Source organism: Miscanthus floridulus, chromosome 7, assembly GCF_019320115.1.
Source record: "Miscanthus floridulus cultivar M001 chromosome 7, ASM1932011v1, whole genome shotgun sequence".
Taxonomy (NCBI): domain Eukaryota; kingdom Viridiplantae; phylum Streptophyta; class Magnoliopsida; order Poales; family Poaceae; genus Miscanthus; species Miscanthus floridulus.
Window position 1 is genome coordinate 116,360,193 of NC_089586.1, and position 25,395 is coordinate 116,385,587.

The 25,395-nt window shown below is 45.6% G+C and overlaps 1 protein-coding gene across 1 annotated transcript; it reads left to right on the plus strand.

Annotated features, from left to right (window-relative positions):
* The first annotated feature begins 20,191 nt into the window (after window positions 1-20,191).
* Window positions 20,192-24,258, plus strand: LOC136467685 (mitochondrial metalloendopeptidase OMA1-like). The gene is made up of 3 exons (XM_066466450.1): window positions 20,192-21,230; window positions 21,314-21,465; window positions 23,764-24,258. Exons 1-3 carry the CDS (start codon window positions 20,298-20,300, stop codon window positions 24,011-24,013), a joined length of 1,335 nt encoding a protein of 444 aa, XP_066322547.1. The 5' UTR covers window positions 20,192-20,297; the 3' UTR covers window positions 24,014-24,258.
* Window positions 24,259-25,395: the final 1,137 nt, after the last annotated feature.

The window sequence follows — 25,395 nt, forward strand, 5'->3', positions numbered from 1 at the left end:
GGTAACTATTGTTGTGGCGGAGAATGACACACCAATCCGGCTTCAAATCGAAAGATCGAACCCTGCAATCTTAGTACCACAGCTCCTCTGGTTATCAACCAAGTCACGGACTAGGTTGACCTCGCCAAGAAGGCTAATCCCTGCCTACACAACGAAGAACACAAGCAAGAACAAGAAAGAATGCAACCAAATTGCGGATGAATGATTAAACTCACGAAGTTGGGGTCTCACAAACTGATGAACGGCAAAACTGTTCTTGATAGATTAATCTAAGCAAAAACCCGAACCCTAATGGAGGGGCAGCGGCTGTTTATGAAGACTCTAGGGTCGTGCAAGACCCCTGGACATGCCCCTAATGGGCCCAAACTCGATACATGGTCCAACAGACTAAACGACGGTGTTGCAGCACCCTGGCAGATTCTGGACGCTGACTTGTTTCAACGATTCACATTGATTCCGAACAGATTTTGATGTGAAACCACTTGGATTAGCTTCCTTATCAAATTAGCTTTCCATCCATATGTGGATCATCGAAAATGGAGTCCGGATGCGTCCTGGGCGACCAGTTTAAGGCAGACTGGTCCTAGAGGCCGAGGCAGACTCGAATTCTTGTTGGACTGGGCCTCCGGCTTGTGTTGGACGTCCTTGCTGGTCATCATCACCTCCACCGCTTCCTCTAAGTCCTTTATGACCCTCTCCAATGTTCCTAAGCAAGATAACATCATTAGGTAGTAGTCTATTCTCAAAAGTATGAAAAGTATCGCTTAAGAACGAGCTCACCTCTAAATTGAGTTGTCGCTTTCGAGCCCGGGTCATTGGACCTTGCATGACGGTTGGAGGATCAGCGGGTACCTCTGAAGAAGTGATGTCGTCATCACAAAGGGTAGTCTCACACATATGCATAAATGTAGTCTCACACATATACAAAAATATGTAATCTTACACACATACATAAATATATAGTCTCACATGCATGCATAAATGAAGTCTTACAAACACACACCTACACAAACACTCCACGTTCAACAACTAGCTAGCCTGCTGTAACGACTTTCCCCTTGACACCTCTTTGTTCCCATGGCAATATGTCTTTGGGTAGGTTTTTTCTACAACACTGATCTTCTTAGAAAAGTCTGTGAATAGCGGCATCTCATCGTAGTTATTGTAAGCTTCAACATCGTCCACGTCATCAACTCCAATAATGTGTTGTTTCCCAAAGGCAACCACGTGCTTTGTCTTCTTCTTCGGGGAAGGTTACTTTATGGGTTAGACATATAGAAAACTTATGCGACACGTGAAGCGAGCACCCAAGGGTCATCTTGGTAGCCTAGATTCTCAAGGTCCAGGACTCTCAATCCAATCTCATTCAGTTGGTGTTGTTTGATCCAGCGGCATCAAAACAGGGCCACCGTTATATCCCTTCCATAGTCAAGTTCCCATATCTCTTCAATGATGCCAAAGTATTTGATCTTTCGCCCCAATCCATCGAGAGCCTCTATTCAAATGCCGCTATTTTGGTTCACATATTTACTATCCTTTGCGTGGGTATAGCACATATACCCATTGATGTCATAAGCATTCCAAGATGTCACTTGTCTCGATGGCCCCTCCGCCAACCTACTGATGGTAATAGAGTCTATGGTTTCTTCAGGCAATATGTTTTGGTCCTTCAACCATATAGTTAGTCGTTGCATGTGTTGTTTCATGACCCAATCATCCAAACGGCCATTTCTCTCCACCATAAAGATAGCCAAGTGTTCATCAATGTACGATTGCATCAGTTGTGTACTCTGCAAGACACTGTAATAAGCCTGACTCACCTCTTTGTAATCATGGTCGATGAACACTTTTCTACCACTGGTGCCCTTCCCAGCCAGCCTACCCTTGTGACGAGAATTGGGTTTACCAATCCTTTTCTATACTTTTAGGTACTCTTGACAGCACTCAATGACTTCTTCAGTACTATAACCCTCTATCATGGAGCCCTCTGGGTATACTCGATTATGCACGTATCGACTTAGAATCGACATGAACCGCTCATAGGACCACATTTCATGCAAGTAGCAAGGGACCAACGCATGTATCTGATGAACCATGTGAATCATGAGATGTGGCATTATATCAAAAAAAATAGGAGGTAAACACATCTCTAGTTGGTTTTGTGTCTCCACCACAAATTCATGTAGGTCACTCAGCTCTTGCTTGCCAATCGTCTTCTGTGAGATCTTCGAAAAGAAGTAGCACATGCGGGTGATGGCAATTTTCAAGAACTCTGGCTTTATAGCCCTGATTGCAATAGGTAGAAACACTATCAGCATCACATGATAATCGTGAGCCTTGTAGTGTGTTATTGACAAGTCCTTCATCGACACTAGCTTCTTCACATTTGTTGAAAACCCAGTCGGGACTTTGACCCCCCTCAAGAAAGTGCATATAGCTCTCTTCTCGTCTGGTGTTAGGTTGAAGCAGGCCGTGAGCAGAGTGTTTTTTCCATTAGCCTCAGGTACTGGGTGAAGCTGTGGCATCATGTTTAGCTGCACCATGTCTTTTCGTGCTTTCAGACCATCCTTTAACTTGCCTATATCCATCAAGGTAGCAATGAGACTCTCAAAGACATTCTTCTGCACATGCATAGCATCAATGGCATGGGGGACCTCCAAGTCTGGCCAATAAGGCAGATAGATACTAAAAGAAGATTGATTATTTCTTGAAAGGTACGTCTTCGATAGGAGGTGTGCTTCTATCTTTGTTCGTCCCATCTGGATTCTTTTTTCCATAGACGACGCGTATGTTTTTCACCATTCTGTACACGTGTTCTCCGTTATGACGTCTCTCTAGAGGGAGTTCAATCTCTGGGGTGTTGTCATAAAATCTAAAGAACAATTTGCTGTGGTACTTGTGACTTGTCTTTAAGAAGCGTCGGTTCCTTAGGTAAACTATCTTCTTGGATGCATCTAGGTACACCCATGTAGTACCATCCAAGCAAATCAAGCATCCCGTCTTCCCTTTGATCTATCCAGACAAAGCAAACAACGCGGGGTAATCATTGGTAGTAATAAATATTATTGCTCTACATATAAAGTCCTCCTTTCGGAACACATCGTACATCTGCTCCCCATGCCTCCATAGCCTCTCCATTTCTTGCATCAAAGGCTCGAGGAACACGTCTATATCAATGTCTGGTTGTTTAGGGACAGAAATAAGAATAGTGAGGAGAAGGTACTTTCTCTTTTGACACAACCATGTTGGGATGTTGTACATGGTCAAGATCACTGGCCATGTGCTGTGGTCGCTTATCCTCTCATTGAAGGGATTCATTCCATCGGTGCTCAAGCCAAACCATACATTCCTTGCATCATCGTTGAATTCTTTGTACTTCTCATCAAACCTTTGCCATTGACTACAATCAGCTAGGTGTGCAATCTTATCATCATCCACCTTGCGCTCATCATCCCACCATGTCATGAGTGTAGCTTCTTTAGGGTTTAGGAAGATACGTCTCAAGTGGTCGATCACTGGCAGGTACCACATTACCAAGGCAGGAATTCTTCTCTGCTTTGCATCGTTGCCTAATAGAGTGTTCTCTAGGGGCTAAGATTCTTGTACCACCTTTTTTGTACCCTTCTTATTCCTCTTTTTTCCTGTGGAGGCTTCGTCCCCACCGTAAAGGTCATTGTTCTTATACCGGCTGGCCCCACACCGGGGACATTTATCCAGTGACTTGAATGTTTCGCCATGAAAAAGTATATAGTGGTTGGGGCATGCATGAATTTTTCAACCCCCATTGTTAATAGACTTATGACCTTCTTCGCTTGGTATGTGTTGGTGGGAACTGAGTTTGGTTGTGGCAGCACCCATGACAGGAGATGCAATAGATCATTGAAACTACAGTCTGACCAGCCGTACTTAGCCTTTAGGATGAGCAGCTCAAGCACAAAATGTAGCAATGTCCAATGTGTTAGACATCCCTTTTCAACACCATGCATAGTCTCCTTTGATGCTTTTGTCACCCTTTCCAAATTTTCTAGACCTTTCGGGCTATTTAGTAAAATCTCTGGTCTAAGGGCTCGAATCATGTCCTCTAAATCATCTTCATCCCTGACACGTGCTCCACCATCATTATTGGCACCACCTTCGTCGTTACCATCCCAACCACCAGCATCACCACCTTGTTCATTGCTAAACTCGAAATCCATTCGTGCATCAAGCTCTGCTGAATATTGGGACAGAGATTCTATGGTTTCATCGTCGTATTCCTCCCCATCCTCGTCGTTAACAATAACTATTTCACCATCATGAATCCACACTATGTAGTCCTCAACAAATCCTCACATAATCAAATATGATCTGATGATAGTCACATCTGTCCATGCCATACGGTTCTTGTAATCTTTACAGGGGCAAATAATTGTATCCTTATTCTCTTTCAATGTCGTTGCATGCTTCTTTGCGGCTTCAATAAATTTATCCACCTCTTCACGGAAACCTACCTTGAACCTTAACAAACCATACATCCAAGAGTTCTTGTACTCCATCTTTTACAACAACAACAAAACAAACATTAAAGGACTACTTATTCAGATATATATAAAAATGAATCAAATTAATAATTACTTGAGAATAATTGTATATACTTCAGATATATATGAATATAAATCTAATATAATTACATGAAGCATATAAACACACCATGGCAGAGGAAAATTAATTAATGGTCCATTTATCCATAAATAATTAAAATACATATTTATTGATTACAATAAACAAATTCAAAGACAACAATTAGCAACAATTATACTTTGCCCAATATCTTTCATACAAACCCTAGTCCAATTTTATCAAACATAAATTTACAAAAATGAAATTAATAAAAAAACCAAACCCTAGATCTAGATCTACATGCACATGAAACATGCATAAAACTAACTAATTGTTCACTAAAATCAAGAAACATGGACCAAATAAGGGTATGATCTTGTTCCCCTCCCTAATTTACCCTAGTACATTTAAAACTTGGATCTAATTTGCTTCATAAGTATCTCAAGCACCATAGAAGAGAGAGAATAACAAAACTTTAATTACTCACTGACCAACCATTAAAACTTCAAAAAAAGTGTGGAATATCACTTTCTTACCTTCTATAACCTCTCCACCAAAGCATTTGAGACCGAAACCATTCCCCCTTAGTAGAGCAATTTTTAGGAGGTGCTCAAGGCCTCCCCACCTTTCTTTCACAGGTTAGAGTGAGTGACCCGAGGAGGAAGAAGGTGCTACAGTTGTGCTATATGTGGGTCATTTGTAGAGGCAACTGGTGATTGAGCTGCCCCTACAAATCAGAGGTATTTTATATGGGGGCATTTATAGGGACGGCTCAATCACCAGCCACCCCTACAAATAGAAATGCCGGGGGCAGCTGGTGAGTGAGCCGCCCCTACAAATCATACCCATTTGTAGGGGCGGCTCGTATCACCAGCCGCCCCTGCTGTTCCATTTGTAGGGGTGGCTGGTGTCTGGGCTCTTGAGCATGCCACTATAGGGGCAGCTCCATCACCAGCCGCCCCTACAAAAAATTCGTCCCGTTGCTAAAAAGTGTTTCTTACATAGTGGGAGGAACCCGACGCCCGCGAGATGGCGGTGATACTAGCGGGTCTAACTGATATTTGGGATACGGTGAAACCCAGGATATGAACTAGGTCTAGGAAACACAGAGAGAGGGATGATGTGTAGCAAACCATCGGTCGTCTTGGAGGAAGACGAGCTGGCCATCGCGCCAGTGTCGGTGACACGGTGGAGGCATGATCGTAGGGTGGTGGTGCAGAGGCGGTGGTGGTGGCTTCTCGTCGCTGGCAACACCCCCTTTCTAGATTGGCTTTGGGTTTGTAGGTGAGGTGTTTGGCGGCTCAGGTGAACCTCGTGCCTTGTGCCCCGATCCCCAACTCTCTTTTTTGGCGTTGTGCGACGGGGGCCCACCAACCATAGCTAGAGTTGAGCACCCCCGATTAGGGCGTAGATCAAGGCCCCATTGGTCGTTGGGCCAACTGGTGGGATCAATCTAACATTCTCCCACTTGATCTCACCTTATGACTTAAACTTAACCTACTTACTTTATCTTGTTCCCATTCCATCATAGATCAGTGCATAGAGCGTGCCTTATCGTCACGGTCAGTTGCCATTAGATTAAATAGCTACAATGCACCTCTCTGTTTTGAAATAAATTCTCAACTAGGCCCTTATTCTCTAGGAATCATAGGCTTTCCCTTAAACCAATGCCGTCTAAGTGTTCTCTGAATACGCTGGGTGGTAAGCCTTTTGTAAGCGGATCCACACGCATCTTTTCTGTTCTTATATGCTCAAGACTAATTATATGATCTCAGACTTTATCTTTCACAACATTATACTTTATGTCAATGTGTTTGGCAGCACCACTTGACTTATTGTTGTGAGCATAATATACTGTTGGATTATTATCGCAGTATAACTTGAGTGGCTTATGTATGTCGTCTACCACTTTTAGCCCGAGCATGAATTTCTTTAGCCAATTTACCTGCCCTATGGCCTCATAACATTCTACAAACTCAACATACATTTTGGATGATGTAGTGACGGTTTGCTTTGAGCTTTTCCACGATATCGCTCCTCCTGCGAGAGTAAATATGTATCAAGACGTGGACTTTCTGTCATCTCCCACATAATCAGAATATGTATACCTCTCTATGTGCAAGAAATCAGATCTTCTATACGTTAGCATGAGACCCTTCGTACCTTGCAGGTAACATAAAATTTTCTTCACTAATTTTAGTGTTCTATTCCTGAATTACTCTGATATCTGCCAAGTAACCCAGAAACAAATGCTAAGTCAGGGCGAGTACAAACTTGAGCATATTGTAAACTTCCGACAGTTGAACTATATAGAACCGCTTTCATTTGATCGATCTCATATTGGTTCCTAGGAGATTAAAATTCCCCACATCTATCGCCCTTGACTATGGGAGCAGGTGAAGACTTACAATTTTGCATACTATATTTCTTTAGAATTTTTTCTAAGTATGTCATTTGTGAAAATCCTAAAACCCTCTTTTCTCTATGTCGGTGAATCTCTATTCCTAGGACGAACGAAGCTTCACCGAGATCCTTCATATCAAACTTCGAGGACAAGAACTTCCTTGTTTCTAGTAGTAGATTAACATCATTGCTAGCGAGCAAGATGTCATCCACATACAAGACTAGGAAAATATATTTCCCATTCTTGAACTTTGCATAAACGCAATTGTCCTCTACATTTTCTTAAAATCCAAACCTTCTTATTGTACTATCAAACTTTAAATATCGATGTCTTGAAGCTTGTTTTAATCCATAAATAGATTTCTTCAGGCAGCATCACATACGTTCTTTTCCTTCCACAACAAAACCTTTCGGTTGTGCCATGTAAACATTTTCCTCTAGATCCCTGTTTAGGAACATCGTCTTTACATCCATCTGATGTAATTCTAAATCAAAATGTGCTACAAGCGCCATTATGATTATAAAAGAATCCTTACATGAGATCGGAGAAAATGTCTCATTATAATATATACGTTCTCTTTGCGTGAAGCCTTTCACCACAAGTCGAGCTTTGAATCTTTCTATATTCCCTTTGGAGTCATGTTTGATTTTGTAGACCCATTTACAATCTACTGTCGTGGCTTCTTTAGGAATTGTTTCTAAGTTCCAAACACCATTGGTTTTCATTGATTTCATGTCATCTTCCATGGCTTCAAGCCACTTTGATGAGTGAGCGCTTCTCATGGCTTCTTTAAATGAGGTGGGACCACCCTCTATTTGAAATTTCTCACATTCATAAACTTTGTAGTCTTTAGAAATGGCTAATCTCCTGACTCTTTGAGACCTTCTAGGGGCCTCATTAGATGATGCTTGTTCTATATGAGGCTATTGTTGCTCCTCCTCATGTGTGACAATGGGTTTTATGGGATCCTGAACGATAGGTTCCTCATGTTCATTCATTATTGCCACAGGAGAGCTAACAATAGGTGTTGTTACTACAATGTCTTGCACTGTTGGTACAACAACAAGAGGTGGCATGAAGAATGGTTCCTGAACCATTAAAGTGGACACGTATACCCACTTCTCTTCAAAATTAATTTCCTGCACTACCATGCTCCCCCTTATCATATCATCCTCCAAGAACACAACATGTCTTGTTTCTACAAACTTCGTTTGTCTATCAGGACAATAGAAATGATAACCTTTTGACTTTTCTAGATAACCAATGAAATGACAACTGACTGTCTTGGAGTCTAGCTTCCCCATGTTTGGGTTAAAGACTTTAGCCTCAGCTGGACAACCCCACACACGTAAATAGTTAAGTCAGGGTTACTTTTCTATCCACAACTCATATGGTGTTTTGGGCACCGACTTGCATGGCACTCGATTAAGAATATGAATGGTGGTTTGTAACGCCTCCATCTATAAACTTATCGGTAGGGTAGAGTAACTTATCATACTTCTCACCATATCCATTAAGGTACGGTTGCATCTTTCAGCTACTCCATTCTGCTGAGTCTCGTCCGGTGTAGAATACTAGGCAACTATGTCATTTTCCTATAAGAACCTTGCAAAAGGTCTAGGAACTTGGCCATACGGGGTGTGTCGACTGTAGTACTCTCCCCCACATCGGATCTTACTACCTTAATCTTTAAGTTGTGCTGATTTTCTACTTCAGCCTTAAATATCTTAAATTTATCCAATGCTTTTGATCTTTCCTTAATTAGATAAATATAGCCAAAACGAGAATAATCATCTATGAATGTTATAAATAAATCATAATCATCCACACTTTTCCTAGGAAAAAAACCACAGAAGTCTGTGTGAACTATTTCTAAAATTCATGCGCTTCGTTTGGCATCTTTCTTTATTTTCTTAACGTACTTTCCATTTATGCAATCAATGCATTGCTCTAAATCTGAAAATTCTAAAGGCGAAAGAATTGATTTCTTAATCAATCGCTGTATTCTCCCCCTTGAAATATGGCCTAAACGATAGTGGCATAATTTTAAAGATACATCACGCACTCTCTTCCGCTTATTTGTTGCATTCATAGACGAGGAAGCATTCTCATTCTCAGTGCTCACAACATTCACATTCTCATAAAGTGATAATAAATAAAGCTTGTCTTCTCAGAAGGCAAGACCAACACACTTATTATTAATCACAATCCAACATTTGCCATTACCAAAATGATAATCATATCTATCATCATCTAATCTTGAAACACTTATCAAGTTTCTATGCAAAGAGGGTACATAAAGAATATCTGAAAGCTGAAGACTAAAACCATCATCTAATTCTAGAGAGAGATCTCAATGGCTTCAACTTTAGCTTCAACTCTATTTGCAACTTTAATTCTTCTTTCTCCTCTTTGCAGGGTCCTCCTCGTATGGAATCCCTATAATGAATTTGCAACATGAACAGTTGCACCTGAATCAATCCACCAAGTAGATTTTGCATAACTTAAATACAAGGACTCATCTATAAATACAATATGGTCCACACCTCTCTTCAGAAGGCTCTTTAGGAAGTCTGGATAGTCCCTCTGGTAATGTCCATGCTTCTTGCACTATTTGCACTGATCCTTTTCAACTTGAGCATTGTTGTTCTTCTGATAATGCTCAGTTTGAGGGGTTTTCCATTGAGGTTTGACATTCTTATTGAAGTTTTTTTCTTGTTATCCTTCACAAGGTTAGCAGAGTCACCCTATGAGCTTTTCAACCTCTCCTCTTATTGAACACACATTGCAATGAGCTTCTCTATATCCCATTTATTATAGTGCATGTTGTAGTTCACAACAAAAGTTTCATATTCTTTGGGCAACGAAGCAAAAACCAAATGAATAAGGAACTCATCCTTGAGCCCCAAATCCATTGGCTTCAACTTTGAAGCCATGTTGCTCATCTTCAATATGTGCTATCTGATACTGCCACCAGTGTATTTTTCATTGAATAATTTCTTGATCAAAGTACTGACATAAGCCTTTGAAGAGCCAGTAAACTAACTCTCCACTTTCTTGAGGTATTTTGTGGCGATGTCACAATCTGGAATAGACCCCCTTATCGCATCTGAAATTATGGACTTAGCCACCATCAAGCACTTACGGTTTGAAATATCCCATTTCTTGCGTTCGAGATCATATTTCATCCGCACTTCTGCATGATCTCGCTGTCGAGCAGTGAAATCAACATTAGACTCATTTTCTTCCCTCACCGAGTCTACTAGCTTAGTAGGACACGGTGAGGTAAGCACTAGGTTATTCTCAGACAGCGTAAGTGCTAGTTCATACTTCTCTCGCCATACCCTATAGTTGTCCCCTTCAAGAGGCGGTATGTGTGAGATAAATGCCATTGGGTTTAGTCATGAAAAACACCGTCAGAGATAGTGAGAAAATATGACATAATAATTGCATGCCCTAATTTAACGTTGGTCAAAATTAAAACATACAACATTCTTCTACACTAATTCTACATCACCGTTGGACAGAAATAGAATAAATGCATGGAAAAACTCATGAAAAATCATTATAATATTGCTATTATCGATGTTGGTTAGAAAAATAACAATATCATAATTCACTGAATAAAATTTAACTGCTCTTCAAATTAAATTCTCCCGTTGGTTTGAATTTAACTAGAAGATAATAAACATTAACTTTGCAGCGGAAACATGAATAATTTATCTACATTTTAGAAGCATTTTATTGTACTCATCTACTCTCTAAAAAATTATCCCGTTGGTTAAAATTTTGATAGAGATTTAAACTAGACAAAAAATCATCAAAAATTTGCTTCTAAAAATAAAACAATTTGTAAACTTTACTATGCATACAGCCTGCCCCATCAGGCGCTCGTGCTTGGCCCAATACACTGACGCGCTCTACCGCAGCCCAGTAGGGCAAAATGGCCCGCTATGGCCGCTCGCGCACGCGCTCCCCACGCCTAGGCCGCAACCTGGGCCTAGGCCAGGATTCTCCAATTCCGCCAGGGCCAAATCCGTTCCGAGCTTTGCTGACCGTCGGATGAGATCGAATGGTTGTCCACGTGTTTCGCTCAAATAAAAACCATGCTGCGGCCACTATCCCAAAAACCCTAGCCACATTCGCTTCTCCCTCCCTCTCCTCTCCTTAGTGCCTAGCGTAGCAGCGACGCCCACCCGTAGTGCAGCTAGAGAAGAAGTGCAGCACCGCTGTGGGTCCCCTAGCCAGAGCGCGCTCTCCCTAGTGGGTGAGCGCATCGCCGTTGATCGGTCCTGTGATGGTACCCTCAGTCGGGGCTCACACGCACAATGTCGAGCGTGGCTCGGCCATCTCCCCATGTGCCGGTGAGGCGGTGGCTGGTGCTTGTTTCGACACGCGGTGGTGTCGACGGTGGTGAAGAAAACCGGGTAGGTTCCTTCCCTTCTCTGTACATTCCCTTCTAGGGTTAGGGTTAGGGTTTCAGGTTGGGGTTCGATCCGGTTTGAATCAAACCACCTCCTTCTAAAATTCTCATTTTGGTCTACCCAAAGGCTAGATCTACGCCTAGTAAGGCTCCGATACTATTGATAGAGTAACAGGATCAACAAGCAATAGATCTAGCGGGTCTAACTGACATTTGGGATATGGTGAAACCCTAGGATATGAACTAGTGCTAGGAAATATAGAGAGAGGGATGTTGTTTAGCAAACCATCGGTCGTCTTGGAGGAAGACGAGCTGGCCATCGCGCCGGTGTTGGTGACACGGTGGAGGCACGATCGTAGGGCAGTGGTGTAGAGGCGGTGGTGGCGGCTTCCCTTCGCAGGCAATGCCCCCTCTTTAGATCGTCTTTGGGTTTGTAGGTGAGGAGTTTGGTGGCTCAAGTGAACCTCGTGCCTTGTGCCCCGGCCCCCACCTCTCTTTTTATCACGTTGTGTGACGAGGGCCCACCAACCATAGCTAGGGTTGGGCGCCCCAAACGGGCGGCGTGCGTGCGTGGACAGGCGGCGTTACGCCACAGTGCGCCACCAATGGGGCTAGCCCCACCATGTCACCATCTGGTGGTCGATGTCCACCATCACTACGCTTTCAACTGGAGTAGGAGGCTTAGAGCCATGTTCCCGGTCACGAGCGACATCTCGTCCGAATTTTTTGTTTTTAGACCTTTTTTGATTTTTTTCACAAATATGCCCCTAGAGGTATGCTTTCAAAATCTGGACCCTTAGCTCGGTGCCATCGTTGGTGGCCCCGAGCTTACACGTCTTGGCACCATAGATTTTGATGCCTAGGTCTTGGGCTCGGCGCAGACATGGCGGTGACTTGGCAGGAACCTTAGCGCCGAGCTTGGCGTCGTAGATCTTGGTGCCGTGGTTATTGGCGCTGAGCTTTGTCTTACGTATGGGCCCTTTCTTTCTCTCTTCCTCTCTCTCTCTACTGCTCCCGAGGCAGGGCGTCGCCAGCGCTGTCGCACCGCTACGCCCGCCGCCGCGCGTAGCCCCGGCCATCCGTGGCCCTAGTCCATGCCTGCGCCCACGCCGGCCTCGCCGTGCCGGCTGCCCGCGGCCCTAGCCTGCTCATGCCACCTCGCCGTGCGGAGCGCCGGCCCTCTCGTGCCCGCGTCGGCCCCCACCGTGCTGATCGCACGCCGCCCCTCCCGGCCCGCGCCGCCTCGTCCGTCCCGACTCACCGCATCCGCCGCGCCCATATGCACTCCCACCCACGACCCCGGCCGCGACACGGCCCTTGCTGCCAGCACGCCATGACCTCGCCATCGATCCCATCCTCCGCGTCCCCGTCCTGCTCCGGTCTCGGCGTCCGCGTCCGCATCGCATCGTTGCATTGACCTGGACAAGTAAATTTTTTTAGTATACAATGTAGGTACTTAGTTAGCTTGAATTATAGTGCTACTTTGTTTATTTAGTAGTTTCTAGTAAATTTGATGATATAGGTAGTTGATTTAGTTAGTGAGATAGATATAGTTAGATAAATATAGTTAGATAGCTAGTGACATAGGTACATAGATATAGTTATTAGATAGCTAGTTGATTTAGTTAGTTAGATAAATATAGTTAGATAGCTAGTGACATAGTTATTTTGGGTGTAGTTGGTTAGTATCTATTAGAGAGGTACTATATAGCAGCTACTTTGGACTAAACGAACTGTATTTTAATTTTTGTTTGAACTACTAGATGGACAACCTAGTGAGCATATATCATGGAGGCACTGTGGAAAGAGATCGCTATGGATATGTTGAGTTTGGTGAGATGCAAAACGTGCCTGTGTTATTCAATAAGAAGCCTTCATTTAGTGAGTTGGTTGCAAGGGCTCGGGAGGAGCTACATTGCTATGGAGCTGATGATGATGGCATCGCAGTGGAGGGTGTACTTCACCTAGGTTCCCCTCCCAACATCCTAAGGAAGATGATCCCAATTGGGTGTGCAGACCAGTGGGAGAACTATATGAGATCGGCTATGAAGTACTAGTCTTAAAGTTTGGACGTGGTTGTGAGTCGGGTGTTAGTTGATCCCATCTCTCATGGGTTTTCCCCACCAATGGGTCAGTAGGCACACTTCGACCCTCCTATCTTGGAACCTGATATGGATGTGGAGGTTGCACCTATGGTTTCTGATGCTCAATCTACCCCCAATGAGCTAATTGGAGATGCTTGTCAGGCTCATGATGTTGTGGCGGATCCTCCTCATGAGATCCCTTTGACACAGAATCATCCGAGTAAGTGTCTTATCCGCATGGTTATTGGGACCTTACCCCCTTCCTTACATCCATTTTTTTCATTCTTTCCTCATTTTTCTACTTATGTTGCAGGAGACATTCCTTACAATGTGGATGTGCCCACTGTTGCTGTGCAAGTGCACTGTGGAGATGGATTTCGTGGCTCCAATAGTGTTGAAATTATGAATGATTCGAAGCCATATGAGATGGCAAGGGCTCTTGATTCTGATGATGATCGTCCTGTTGGAGAGCTGACAGATAGTGATATTGAGATGCTGAGGCATATCTTTCCTGGCCGCCGTGATCCAAGAGTTCATGAGTTCAGCAATCTTGCTCATTCCGATCAGGCGTGTGCAGAAGGATGTGATGATGAGCTCCTAGAAGCTCTTGAGGCTGACCCTAACATGGCAATTGAGATGGGTAGGGTATTCAAGGACCTCCCTGCATTGAAGAGGTGGTTGTAGGCATTTGTAGTGATACGAAAGAGATGTTACAAGGTCTTGCATTCATATGCGGAGCGCCGTTACACAGTTGTGTGTGATAAGGGACGCTGCCCATGGAGGGTTTGTGCAAGGAATGAAAAAGGTCACCGAAAAGTGGAAGATCACAAAAGTTGTCGGGCCACACAATTGTGCTGACCATGTGCTGATACTGAAGCATAGGCAGTTGGCATCTACCCTCATTGCCAAGCGGTTGATGGGAATATTGCAGGGAGAACCCAACATGAAGGTTAGGACAATTATCGAGACCGTTGAGGCATTGTGTGGAGGTTATGTAATAACTTATTGTAAAGCTTGGAGGTCTAAGCAGCGAGCATGGAAGATGATATATGGGGACTTGGAGGATGGGTATGAGCAGCTACCAGTACTTTTCAAGGCAATCAAAGCGGTGAATCTAGGCATGCATTATGAGTACATCCCAAAACCAAATGCATGGAAGGATGGGAGGCAGATATTCTTCTGTGCTTTCTGGTGCTTTCCTCAGTGTGTCGATGCCTTTAGGTACTGTCATCCCATCTTCTCCATTGATGGTACATTCTTGATTAGCAAATACCAGGGCACATTTCTTATAGCCATATCCTATGACATGAACAATAAGTTGGTTCCTTTGGTATTTGCTTTGGTTGAGAAGGAGAACAATGACAATTGGGGATGGTTCTTGAGGCTAGTCTGGATATATATGGTTGGGCCTAGTAGGGAGGTTGGTGTCATATCTGATAGGCACCAGGGCATATTTAATACCGTGCAAGAGCAGATAGAGGGGTATGCACCTTTGCACCATCATTGGTGTACTCAGCACCTTGTCGAGAATCTACTCTGGAAGGATGGTGTGAAGGATAACTTTGATCTGATCTAGGAGGCTGCTCGATAGCTTGAGGACAAGTACTTTCAGAAAAAGTTGGAGCAGGTTAGAAACACATCAAATGCAGAAGGTAGATAATGGCTCATAGGTTTAATGAGAGATTTGGAGAAATGGACAAGAGCTCACGATGCTGGTGGATGGAGGTACGAGTTTCAGTGCAACAACATGGCGGAGTTATTCAATAAGTTGCTATTGGGGATACGTGGTATGCCCATGAATGCAATCGTTCAATTCACCTTCTACAAGCTTGTTGCCGCCAGCGCTGGGGACGGCCCGCGCGATCGTAGGGTAGGGCGAGGCGCTCGCGGTGGGGAGTTCGGTCCTGGCCTTTGCGACGATGAGCAGGAGACTGAGTAGGAAGACGCGAGGGTGGTGGTGAAGGAACGGGGGAGGTGCGTGGGCGGCAGAGGTGAAGGAACGGGCGGCGGCAAGCTCGGCCCAGCCTCTCCCGCGCTGGGGCTCAGCCTCTCCACCATCTCCAATGGAGTCCGACTACGACGACGGTGAGGCGGAGCACAGTGGCGGCGACAGTGGGCATGCGCGTGCGGCCTTGCTTGCTGTGGCAGCGCTTCCTCGTGCAGGGCCACGCGCGTAGACCTGGCCTCGGACCTCGTGCGCACCTCGTGCCCTCGGGCTCGACGAGATGTCCGAATTTTTTGTTTTTTAGCCCTTTTTCAAAAATTTCCACAAATATGCCCCTAGAGGTATGCTTTTGAAATCTGGACCCTTAGCTCGGCGCCATCGTTGGTGGCGCCGAGCTTGCACATCTCGACGCCATAGATTTTGGCGCCTAGGTCTTGGGCTCAGCGCAGACGTGGTGGTGACTTGGCGGGCACCTTGGCGTCGTACATCTTAGCACCGAGCTTGGCGCCGTGGTTATTGGCATCGTGGTTATTGACGCTGAGAACGGCGCCAAGATCTTTGGCGCCGAGGTGGTGTTTTAACCCAACGCCCAACCTTCCTGCCCGAGCCTTCTTCCTCTTCTTTCTCCTCCCTCTCGATTTTTTTCTCTCCCCACTTTGCCCTACCTCACGAATTGACATATTGGACCTTAGAAACTTTGATTTGATCCGTAGATCTTCGAGAGCAAGGTATCCTCGCTCTCTCCTAGTTTTTTTTTAAATTGATTCAGTATATATTAGTCGGATTTTCAACTTAAGAATCGTCATTACTTAGGGTTTGATGCAATTTTAATATTTATATTATACAACCGTAGGATGCCAAGGAGTAGAAAAGCTACCAAACTAAGGTAACCTCAGCGCACGTTGTTATGATATGGGTTAATTGCTTTCGGTTCTTAGAACAAAAATGGCTAAATTATAGTTATGGTCGGATGACCGAAAATGCATTCGACCCATTGCCTCTGCCTAGTGGTGTTCTAGTGCCCATGTGCTTTTGCGGCTATCCTTGCAAGGTAGCCAAGTCCAATGAAGAGGACACGTATAGGCAGAGATATTGAATGTGTTCTAATTTTGCGTTTGAGCCTATACTTCGTCAGCGCCGCATTAACAAGATGGTGAGGAATTGATGTTTGTGTCATATAACATCTTGTATGATTTTTTTGTTTTGTAATAATTGCATTTTTTGCAGACCCCTCCACCGCTCTGTGATTTTGAGCAGTGGATCGACACTGAGATTAAGCCTGAAGATAAGGAATGGATGTAGAAACTGTTGCGGTGGGAGGCAGAGGACAAGGAGAATATGGAGAAGAGACGCGGAGAGGAGGCTGCAAAAAAGGAGCACAAGGAAGAGGAGGAAAGGAGGTGTGTTGCTGCGTACAGGGAGGATAGGGAGAAGAAGCTTGAGCGTGCACGCCGAGCAAAAGCAGCGATGGAGGATAATCCTGATGCCCTGAGGAAGGGAAGGTGGCCTCGTTACACTCAGTAATCTCCATTACTTGCTAGTTCTATAGTTTATTCATGAACAATGTTGTCTACTGTTGGACTTTTTATTGTGTTGTCATGTAATGCACTTTAAGTATGGGCATGCTTAGGTCATGTACTACGTTATTTAGTTTGTCGGCACGTATTTCTAGTATTATTGTGTCGTTTAATGTGTCATAATATTGGACTTTTCATTATGTAGTTGTTTTCATTATTTGTGGTCATAATATTCAGTTTAATATTTCGGACGTAGTGAAATGTGATCACGTGCGGCAAATAAAACCTAACGAAGTAGGGCATTATATAATTCAACACTTATCTGCCAATAGTCGCACCTCACAAATATAAAATAATAAAACAACCAATAGTCGCACCTCACTAATCTACCAATGGCAAGTGTGTAAATTATGGCCTAGTCTACCGCACTTGCCGCACTCATATTGTTCGGGGTCAGTAAGAAATGGGGTTCCTCTCCCACGCCTCGTTCTTCTGGGTATCTGATCCATAACCATCCTGTGCCTCTTTCTCTTCCTTGATCCACGCTTGTTCTAATGGTAAGCTGGATCCGCAATGTACTTTGGCCCATCATATGGAGGCCACTCTCTAGGGTCCTAGAAAGGCACAAAGCGGGGGTTCCATGTGTGCACAAGCGTGTCGACACTGAACTTATGAGGTATCCAGCTCTCGATATTAAAGTTGCGATGCCTAGCTGCTGCCACCAAATGAGAACATAGAAAGTGATACTGCCTTGGTTTACCACAAGTGCACGTGAAATCTTGGAGGATTACCACATGCATCCTCGACTCTCCGACCTTGACGTCGGACGTTGTACCGCCCCTATGTTCGACCTGATAAGCCCCTGTGGCATGGTCAAAACATGTAACCTCATGTGTGCCAATCCTTTCATTTGCCTTCTCTAGGTGAGCCTTTGGTATCGAAGCCCATATCTCTTCATCACTTCGCAACTTCAATGCATGGGCGTGTCTATCGTTGAACGCGCGCCGCCGTGTGCTCCAGCCCCTGTACTCGCACCGTGGGCTGATGCTCGACGCCGGCGGTCAACGTCACCGCGGGGAACGTGTTGGTGACGTTGACCCTAGCCGTGTCCGACCTCGCCGCCCTGGCCCCGCTGCAGCACGGCGTGGACGAGTCCTACACGCTGGAGAACCTCCCCATGGGCTCTACCACGGTGACTGCGGCTACCGCGTGGGGCGCCGTGCGTGGGCTGGGGACGTTCTCGCATCTGGCTTGGTGGGCCGGCGGCCAGTGCCGGGGCCGGGATCTGCTGCTGGTGGCCGCCGGCGTCGTGTTCACCATGAGCCGCGGCGTCCGCGTCGTGCCGGAGATAGACTCGCCGGGTATGCTGTCGTACGACGGAGATAGGCTCCATTTGTCCTCGCCGGTTAACTTGCACGGCGACGAGGACGAGCTGCTCGAACGGGAGCGGTGGCCCGACTTGGGGCAGCGGTCGGCGGCCGGTGAACCATGTGGCAGAGGGCGGCGCGACTTGGACGCGTGTGCGAGCGGGAGAGAGATATCGCGAGCCGGGGGCGCCTAAGCGGAGAGACTTCGCGTGTGGGACCTGGGCGGCCGGTCAAAGGATAAGGGATTGATCTTGTAAAAAGAGATAAGGGATAGGGAGTGAGAGAGTATTTTGGACGTTTTTCCTGGTCGGGCTCACATGTAGCCCCGTTTGGAACACAAGAAATTTTTTCTATTCGAGCATTTTTCTCATATAAAAATGAACATTCGACACCTTTGTACATCTAAAAGAGTTGTGAAGCAGCTCACGAATACATTTAAATAACACACCACCTAGTGCCAGATCTCTCGACATCGATGTGATCGCCTCCCGCAACTGACTTGAATCAGTCTCCAGTTCAATCCTTGAAATACCATGCCTCTCTGCCGATTCCAAAGCAAATAAACATGCTACTGTTTCCGTCGCCAATGCATCCAAAGCTGGAGAAATATTTGCCGCTGCTGCTAACACCGGCTCCCCTTGATGATTGTGGATGATAAAGCCACAGGCACCAGTGTTACACTCCTTCCGAACGCTCCATCAATATTGATCTTCAGCATCTCCGGCTTCGGTGGTGTCCATACATTGTGAAACCTGACCAAATTAACCGGTGGTGCGTTGTCGCTCTGAATGTCACTGAGCATCGAGTAAACGGCACATACCACATCAGAGCATGTCAGGGTGGATTCACCAGCGTTGTCTTTGTTACGAGCATCCCATAATTTCCATAGCAGCACCACAGTCCGTAGGCATTGCTCCGACTTGAGACCCAGAATAGCAGCAACGAATTGTTCAGATGACTGAATGTCCAACAGCATATCTCTAACACTTTCCAGCTGCAGCTCTCTCCAGCAATGCCGAGCCCTCTTGCATTTCTGGAAACAGTGAGCCCCATCCTCATCAAAGCGTTTACAGACGGACAAGCCGTATCCAGTTTTATATTGCGCCGCTTAATATTGAGCTTCATAGCAAGACTATTATGTAACATGCTGATTATTGTAACATGTTGGTCCTAAATAGCCCAAGATTATTGTAACATGCTGATTATATTATACTAACATGCTGATTATTATAAACGAACATGGACCCCTTCCCATTGCGAAAGTGTGTTGCTGCAAGCCACGCACCGGCCATGCGTCGCGATGCTCTATCAGGTGTTGAGCCTGATTCCAGAATCCAGATGACTGGCCTTGTTCGCTTCACTGAACAGCACTGTTCGCTGATTTATTGTGAGCCAGGCTGATAAGTTGCACGAGGATATAATAAACTTAGCTTCCATCATCTTACAAGCGTCGTTCCTAGTGAGTTCAGCAGATTTGTCTCGATAACAGAGATGAACCAAAGATCCGCATGGGTTTAAAAGCATGCTCACCAAAGCAATGGATCATGAGTCAGTCCAACTGAGCACTGATGCTAATTGATTCATTTAAAAAGAAAATGATTCATTTCCTTCATCACCTATATGTCGTATATGGGCCTATGAAACTGGGGGCACGCGAAGACGGGTCCCGACCAGTTTCTCATCGTGCAAGCCCAAGCCCAATATAAGGACACATATATGTCATATATGGGCCTACAAAACTGGGGGGCACGCGAAGACGGGCCTTGCAAAATTTGTCAGGGGGTTCTAGAGACTGCCCCAGGCGACACGACTCGCGTTTCTCAAAAAAAGGCGACACGACTCGCTCGCCATCTGGCAGCTTCTTCCAAATCTGAAATGCCAGTTCCAGACCTCCCATAGCGATCGAACGCCGCTCCGGAAAAATCCCCTCAAAAACAAGGGGAAAAATAACACACAACATGAACTGCTTGAAGAACTCGCGCTCCATCCTCTCGCGACTCCTCCGCCACAGGTCCCACGTAGCCGCGGCGCCGACGCCGGCGCCGGTGCCGGCTGCGCAGTCACCGGCCTCGCGGTACTACTACGCCTCCCGCGTCCTCCGCAACAAGCCAGCCGTCTCCCGACCGGCTCCGCCGCCGCAGTTGCCGAGACCTAGGCACTACTACACATCCCCGCGGCGGCAGGAGGTCATCCACTTCGACCGCCGCCGCGGCGGGTCCCGGTGGTACCACGACCAGCGGAAGCTCACGGCGGCGGTCCTCATCACCGGCGGCGGGGCGGTCGCGTTCTACTTCGGCCATTTGGAGACCGTGCCCTACACCAACCGCTCCCACCTCGTCGTCCTCTCGCCGAGGCTCGAGCGCCAGCTCGGCGAGACCCAGTTCACTGAGCTCAAGAAGGAGTTCGGCCCCAAGATCCTGCCCCCGCTCCACCCCGACAGCATCCGCGTCCGCCTCATCGCCTCGGAGATCGTCCGCGCCGTCCACCGTGGCCTTTCCGGCCACCAGCGCCACGCCGCCGCCTACGGAGAGGACGCCTCGTATGGGTATGGCGGCATCACCGACGACCTCGCCATCAAGAACCGCGACGCCGACGCTACTGCAGCGATGTTTGGTGCTTCCCCGGACAAGAACGCGAGCGCGGCCGTGGCCGCTCAGCGAGACGACGAGGTTCTGGATGACAGGTGGGTGACCGAGAGCCGGAGCCGTGGTAAGGCACGCGGGGCGCAGCCCCAGACGGGTCACCTGGACGGGCTTAATTGGGAGGTGATCGTTGTCAAAGATGACATCGTCAATGCATTTTGCCTGCCCGGTGGCAAGATTGTAGTCTTCACTGGATTGCTTAACAAATTCAGGGCCGATGCTGAGGTTGCCACTGTGCTTGGGCATGAGGTGCGGTCCTTCGTCTGCAGGTTAATGTGTGGATTTGGGTGATTGCAGAGGATTGGAACTAACTTTGTGGCCATTTTTTTTAGGTTGGGCATGCTATTGCAAGGCATGCTGCTGAGCAGATCACTAAGAACCTCTGGGTGGCAATCCTGCAGATTGTCATCCTGCAGTTTATCTACATGCCAGACTTGATAAATATGGTGTCAACACTCCTCCTCAGGCTACCCTTCTCACGAAGGTATGGCTTCTGCATTTCATGTTGCTCGTTGATGCATTCTGGATGTGATAAGCTTCATGTGTTACGAAATGAGGCACACCTAATATTCAAAATAAAAAGCAAGTAAAATGCAAAATGGAGCTTTATAAGTAGACCTCAATGTTGCTATGTGCCATGCATTGGGTCAGCTTCCTTGAAGTAGACACACAACAAACTAGCAGGGCCATCTTAATACGTCAGCTCATTGTATGGTTGTATCACAGGTCGATGAACATATAGGCAAAGGTATCAAAACTTAACAGGTCCTCTTATTGTTACTGACACCAGTTGTGTAGGTGCATTAGACATGACAGCTTCTTTGAACTTTGAAGATGTCTGTAAATTGCAATTCATGTTTTTTAGGTTATTCTGCCCTTTTATGGATAGGCAGTGGACATAACAAATTAAGTTAGTCAGATGATTTTTCCAGGATCCAGCACATACTACATACATTTCCATAAACTGTCACTCTTGATATTATTATGACTCCTTGTGATTGGCACTATTAGAAATGAGGTCTCAACTGCTAGTTATTGCCTCAATAGGCCAACAGGGACATTGGAGAGAGACCCGCGTCTAAGTTTTACACTTTTGTTCTCTTGGCATTGTTTTTTTCACACAAATCTTCAAACGAGTTTCTTCCCTTTTTGCTTTGGGAGATCCAATAAGCTTGGAAGTAGCATATAGAATGTGCTTGTCAGCCTATCTTTTCATGGCTTTGCTTCCAATCTGACAAAACCGCTTATAATGATAACCTTTTAGCTCAACCACTCGAGCTTCAACACGTAGGCATTTATAATCGAAGTATGCTGTTTGAATTTCCGACAAATTTTCTTGTTGCTGGACACTTCAGAAATTTTTAAGTATGCGAAAATTGACCATTTGAAAGATGCACTAGTCTATAGTGATAATTGAGATGCATGGCTTTTACTTTGATGGTAATATGTCTCCATGTTTACTTAAGGTAAGATCAGTCCCCCATGGTGGATTCCTTTGTTCCAGCCTATTCCCGAAGTAGGATAGTTTCATTGTGTTGTGTTATTGGTAGTATCACTCTCAAAGCTAGGAAGGAAAGGCATGGTCGTCGGCAGGGGTTCTTTTGCAGGCGCGAGTGTTCTCCTATGGGCAGCAGCATAGTGTTTGTGTGGAGTGAGTTTGAGTTTTTGTGTTGTATGGGCACTTGTCCCTTTTTCATCTTCTTAATATAATGATGTGCAGCTCTCCTGCGTCTTTGAGGAAAAAAAAACTAGGAAGGAAAGGTAAGGTCAGTGCAAGCTTATTTACCAAGATCCTAGCAAGGGGAGTGAGCAGAGTACTTTACGTGACTAGTGTCTTACCAGGAATGCAGGAACTCGCATAAGAGCTAGTCATATGGTCCTTGAAACATTATTACTTTAATCAGTAGGACTGTTAGCAAGGAGTTTGAAGTTTTAATACTTCTGTTTTAGCCAGGATTGAAGTTGGTCCAGACATGCCAAGTAGAGAGGTTAGGTCTTCTCTTCTCATACTGACATGCCAAGTGCATAATGTTATGCCTTTGAGGCTTGGACAGTGGTGAATTGGAATCTTATGTGAGGAGGCTCAGCATATAAATGCTAATAGAGTTTGACCTCTCCATCCTCTAGTAAGATGGGAAAGACATTTGCAGAAGTAAACTTTAAATGCCAATTTGTTCAACTTCATTGTGTGGCCAATTACTTTTGTTAGTTTTGGTTGCCTTTGCGTCTGTTACATAGTTTGGCTACCTAAATGCAGCTGAAATGTTGCATCAAGTGAGAAGTATTGAAATAATGCTTCTTCATTGCTAGGCCTCGTTTAGATTGCGAAAAAATTTCAACCCGATGAATAGTACCACTTTCGTCTTATTTGACAAATATTGTCCGATCGTGGACCAACTAGGCTCAAAAGATTTATCTCGTGATTTCCAACTAAACTGTGTAATTAGTTATTTTTTTTACCTACATTTAATACTCCATGCAAGCGGCTAAAAATTGATGTGATGGAGAGAGAGTGAAAAAACTTGGAATTTGGGATGCATCTAAACAAGGCCCTAGTATTGGTTAGTTAGCTGGCTCACACCTTTCCCATATGACTTGTTTGAATGATCCTGTCTGTCCATCTTCAGTAAAAGTCTTGTTCACTTCTGCCATTCATAAATAACTGGCTGCTCAGGAGGTTGACTAAGTCCTATTACAAGAATCAATTTTGACTTTGTGTGCCATTCATTTATCTACCTTGTTGCCTGCTGGAAGCTCTTCTGACATTGTTATGTCCCTGCAGAATGGAGATAGAGGCTGACCACATTGGGCTCCTGCTGCTCGCTGCTGCTGGCTACGATCCACGTGTTGCCCCTTCGGTTTATGAGAAACTTGGAAAGATCGGAGGAGATTCAGCATTGAATAACTACCTCTCAACTCATCCGTCCAGCAAGAAGAGAGCGCAGCTTCTGTCGCGAGCCAGTGTCATGAATGAGGCCCTGGAACTGTACAGGGAGGTTAGTGCCGGCCAAGGCACTGAAGGTTTCCTCTAGATTCTGGGACTTACTCCTCTGCTTGTTTCAAACGCCTCACGAAAAGGTTGGTCTTCTTGGCGGCACTAGTGACGGCCTGTGCATCGGCGTTGAGTGGTTCAGATGCCTGGAAGATTAAACTGTACTTTTGCTCCTCGTTATTTCCAGTCGTTCTGATGCCGAACTCTTCGTTCCCCAAGCAGAAGCGTAGCTGCTTTTCATTTGTGATTAGGAAAAAGAAATAAAGCAGTCCATATTGTTAATAATTGTTGGTTGACAGCAGCTTCTGTTTCCAGTGTGGTTTTAGTCCATTAATGCTGATGGCTCAACCGGGAAATGATTGATTTTCGTCAAAAGATCATCAGACATCGTTCCCTTGGTTTCGTCTTGTGCCTACTCCGTATGTACTTGTGTCTTTGTCTCCGTCCATAAATGAATTCTTGCGTATTATTTCCTACGCAAATACGACATCTAGTCAGGATTTCAAATCTGCACCTTCATTCGGCAGTAGTACATGACAAACAAGATATCTCAGCTTTCTTTCTTTTTTTGATCGGTGATATCTCAGCTTTCTTGGCGATGCCACACACGGCCAGCAGACAAGCTTTGCTTCCATCAGCAGCAACCGCATCTTGAATCGCGCAACCAGGTAGGTTGGTACCGGTAGCGTTATGAGTGATTAGGCTGCATCCTGTTTCTGTCGCTTCCGCCGGATTTTTCTCTCATCGGAGACGCAGATGGATGCGATGCCATATACTCCGATTGCGTTCCTCGGAAACAGAGTAGTTTATAGGAAGATTATCGCTAACCCAGGGCTGCACCTAGTACAAGGCAGTGAACCGTGATTAGCTTTTCGCGTCACGAAGTGGTGCTTGCTGATTTGTTTCTTTCTCTCCGTGGATCCATGGCGACCGATCATGCCGGCCAATCAGCCTTTACGGCATGGCCTTAACCGTGCCATTGGGTCACTAGACGAAGGCCATGTTTATTTACTGAACTAAAGTTTAGTTACTTTTTAGTTACTCCTTAGACTAAGGCCTTCCCCGACGCGACACCGACCCAAGCTCCACGTCTGCAGAGGCGCCGAATGCCTCGACTGGCAAAAAGCTGAGGCATCGGTAGAGCACGTGTTGTGGAAAGAAAATAGCCTCCACACTCTGTAAACGGGACCCCAACAATTGTGAGCATCCAATCCCCGTGCGCCAGACTCAATGATGCTTTCTGCTGAGCTAGAGCAGAGGCCACATGTGAGCAGTGGTTTGCGTTGGGAAAACATTGACCCGCCGATCGCCTCTCAGGAGTCGTACCTTAAAAAGCTTAAAAGGTAGGGCATGATCCGTGAATTAACCTAACCTTTTTTGACTGAGTAGGATTCGACAATTGCTGAGTAGGATTCGACAATG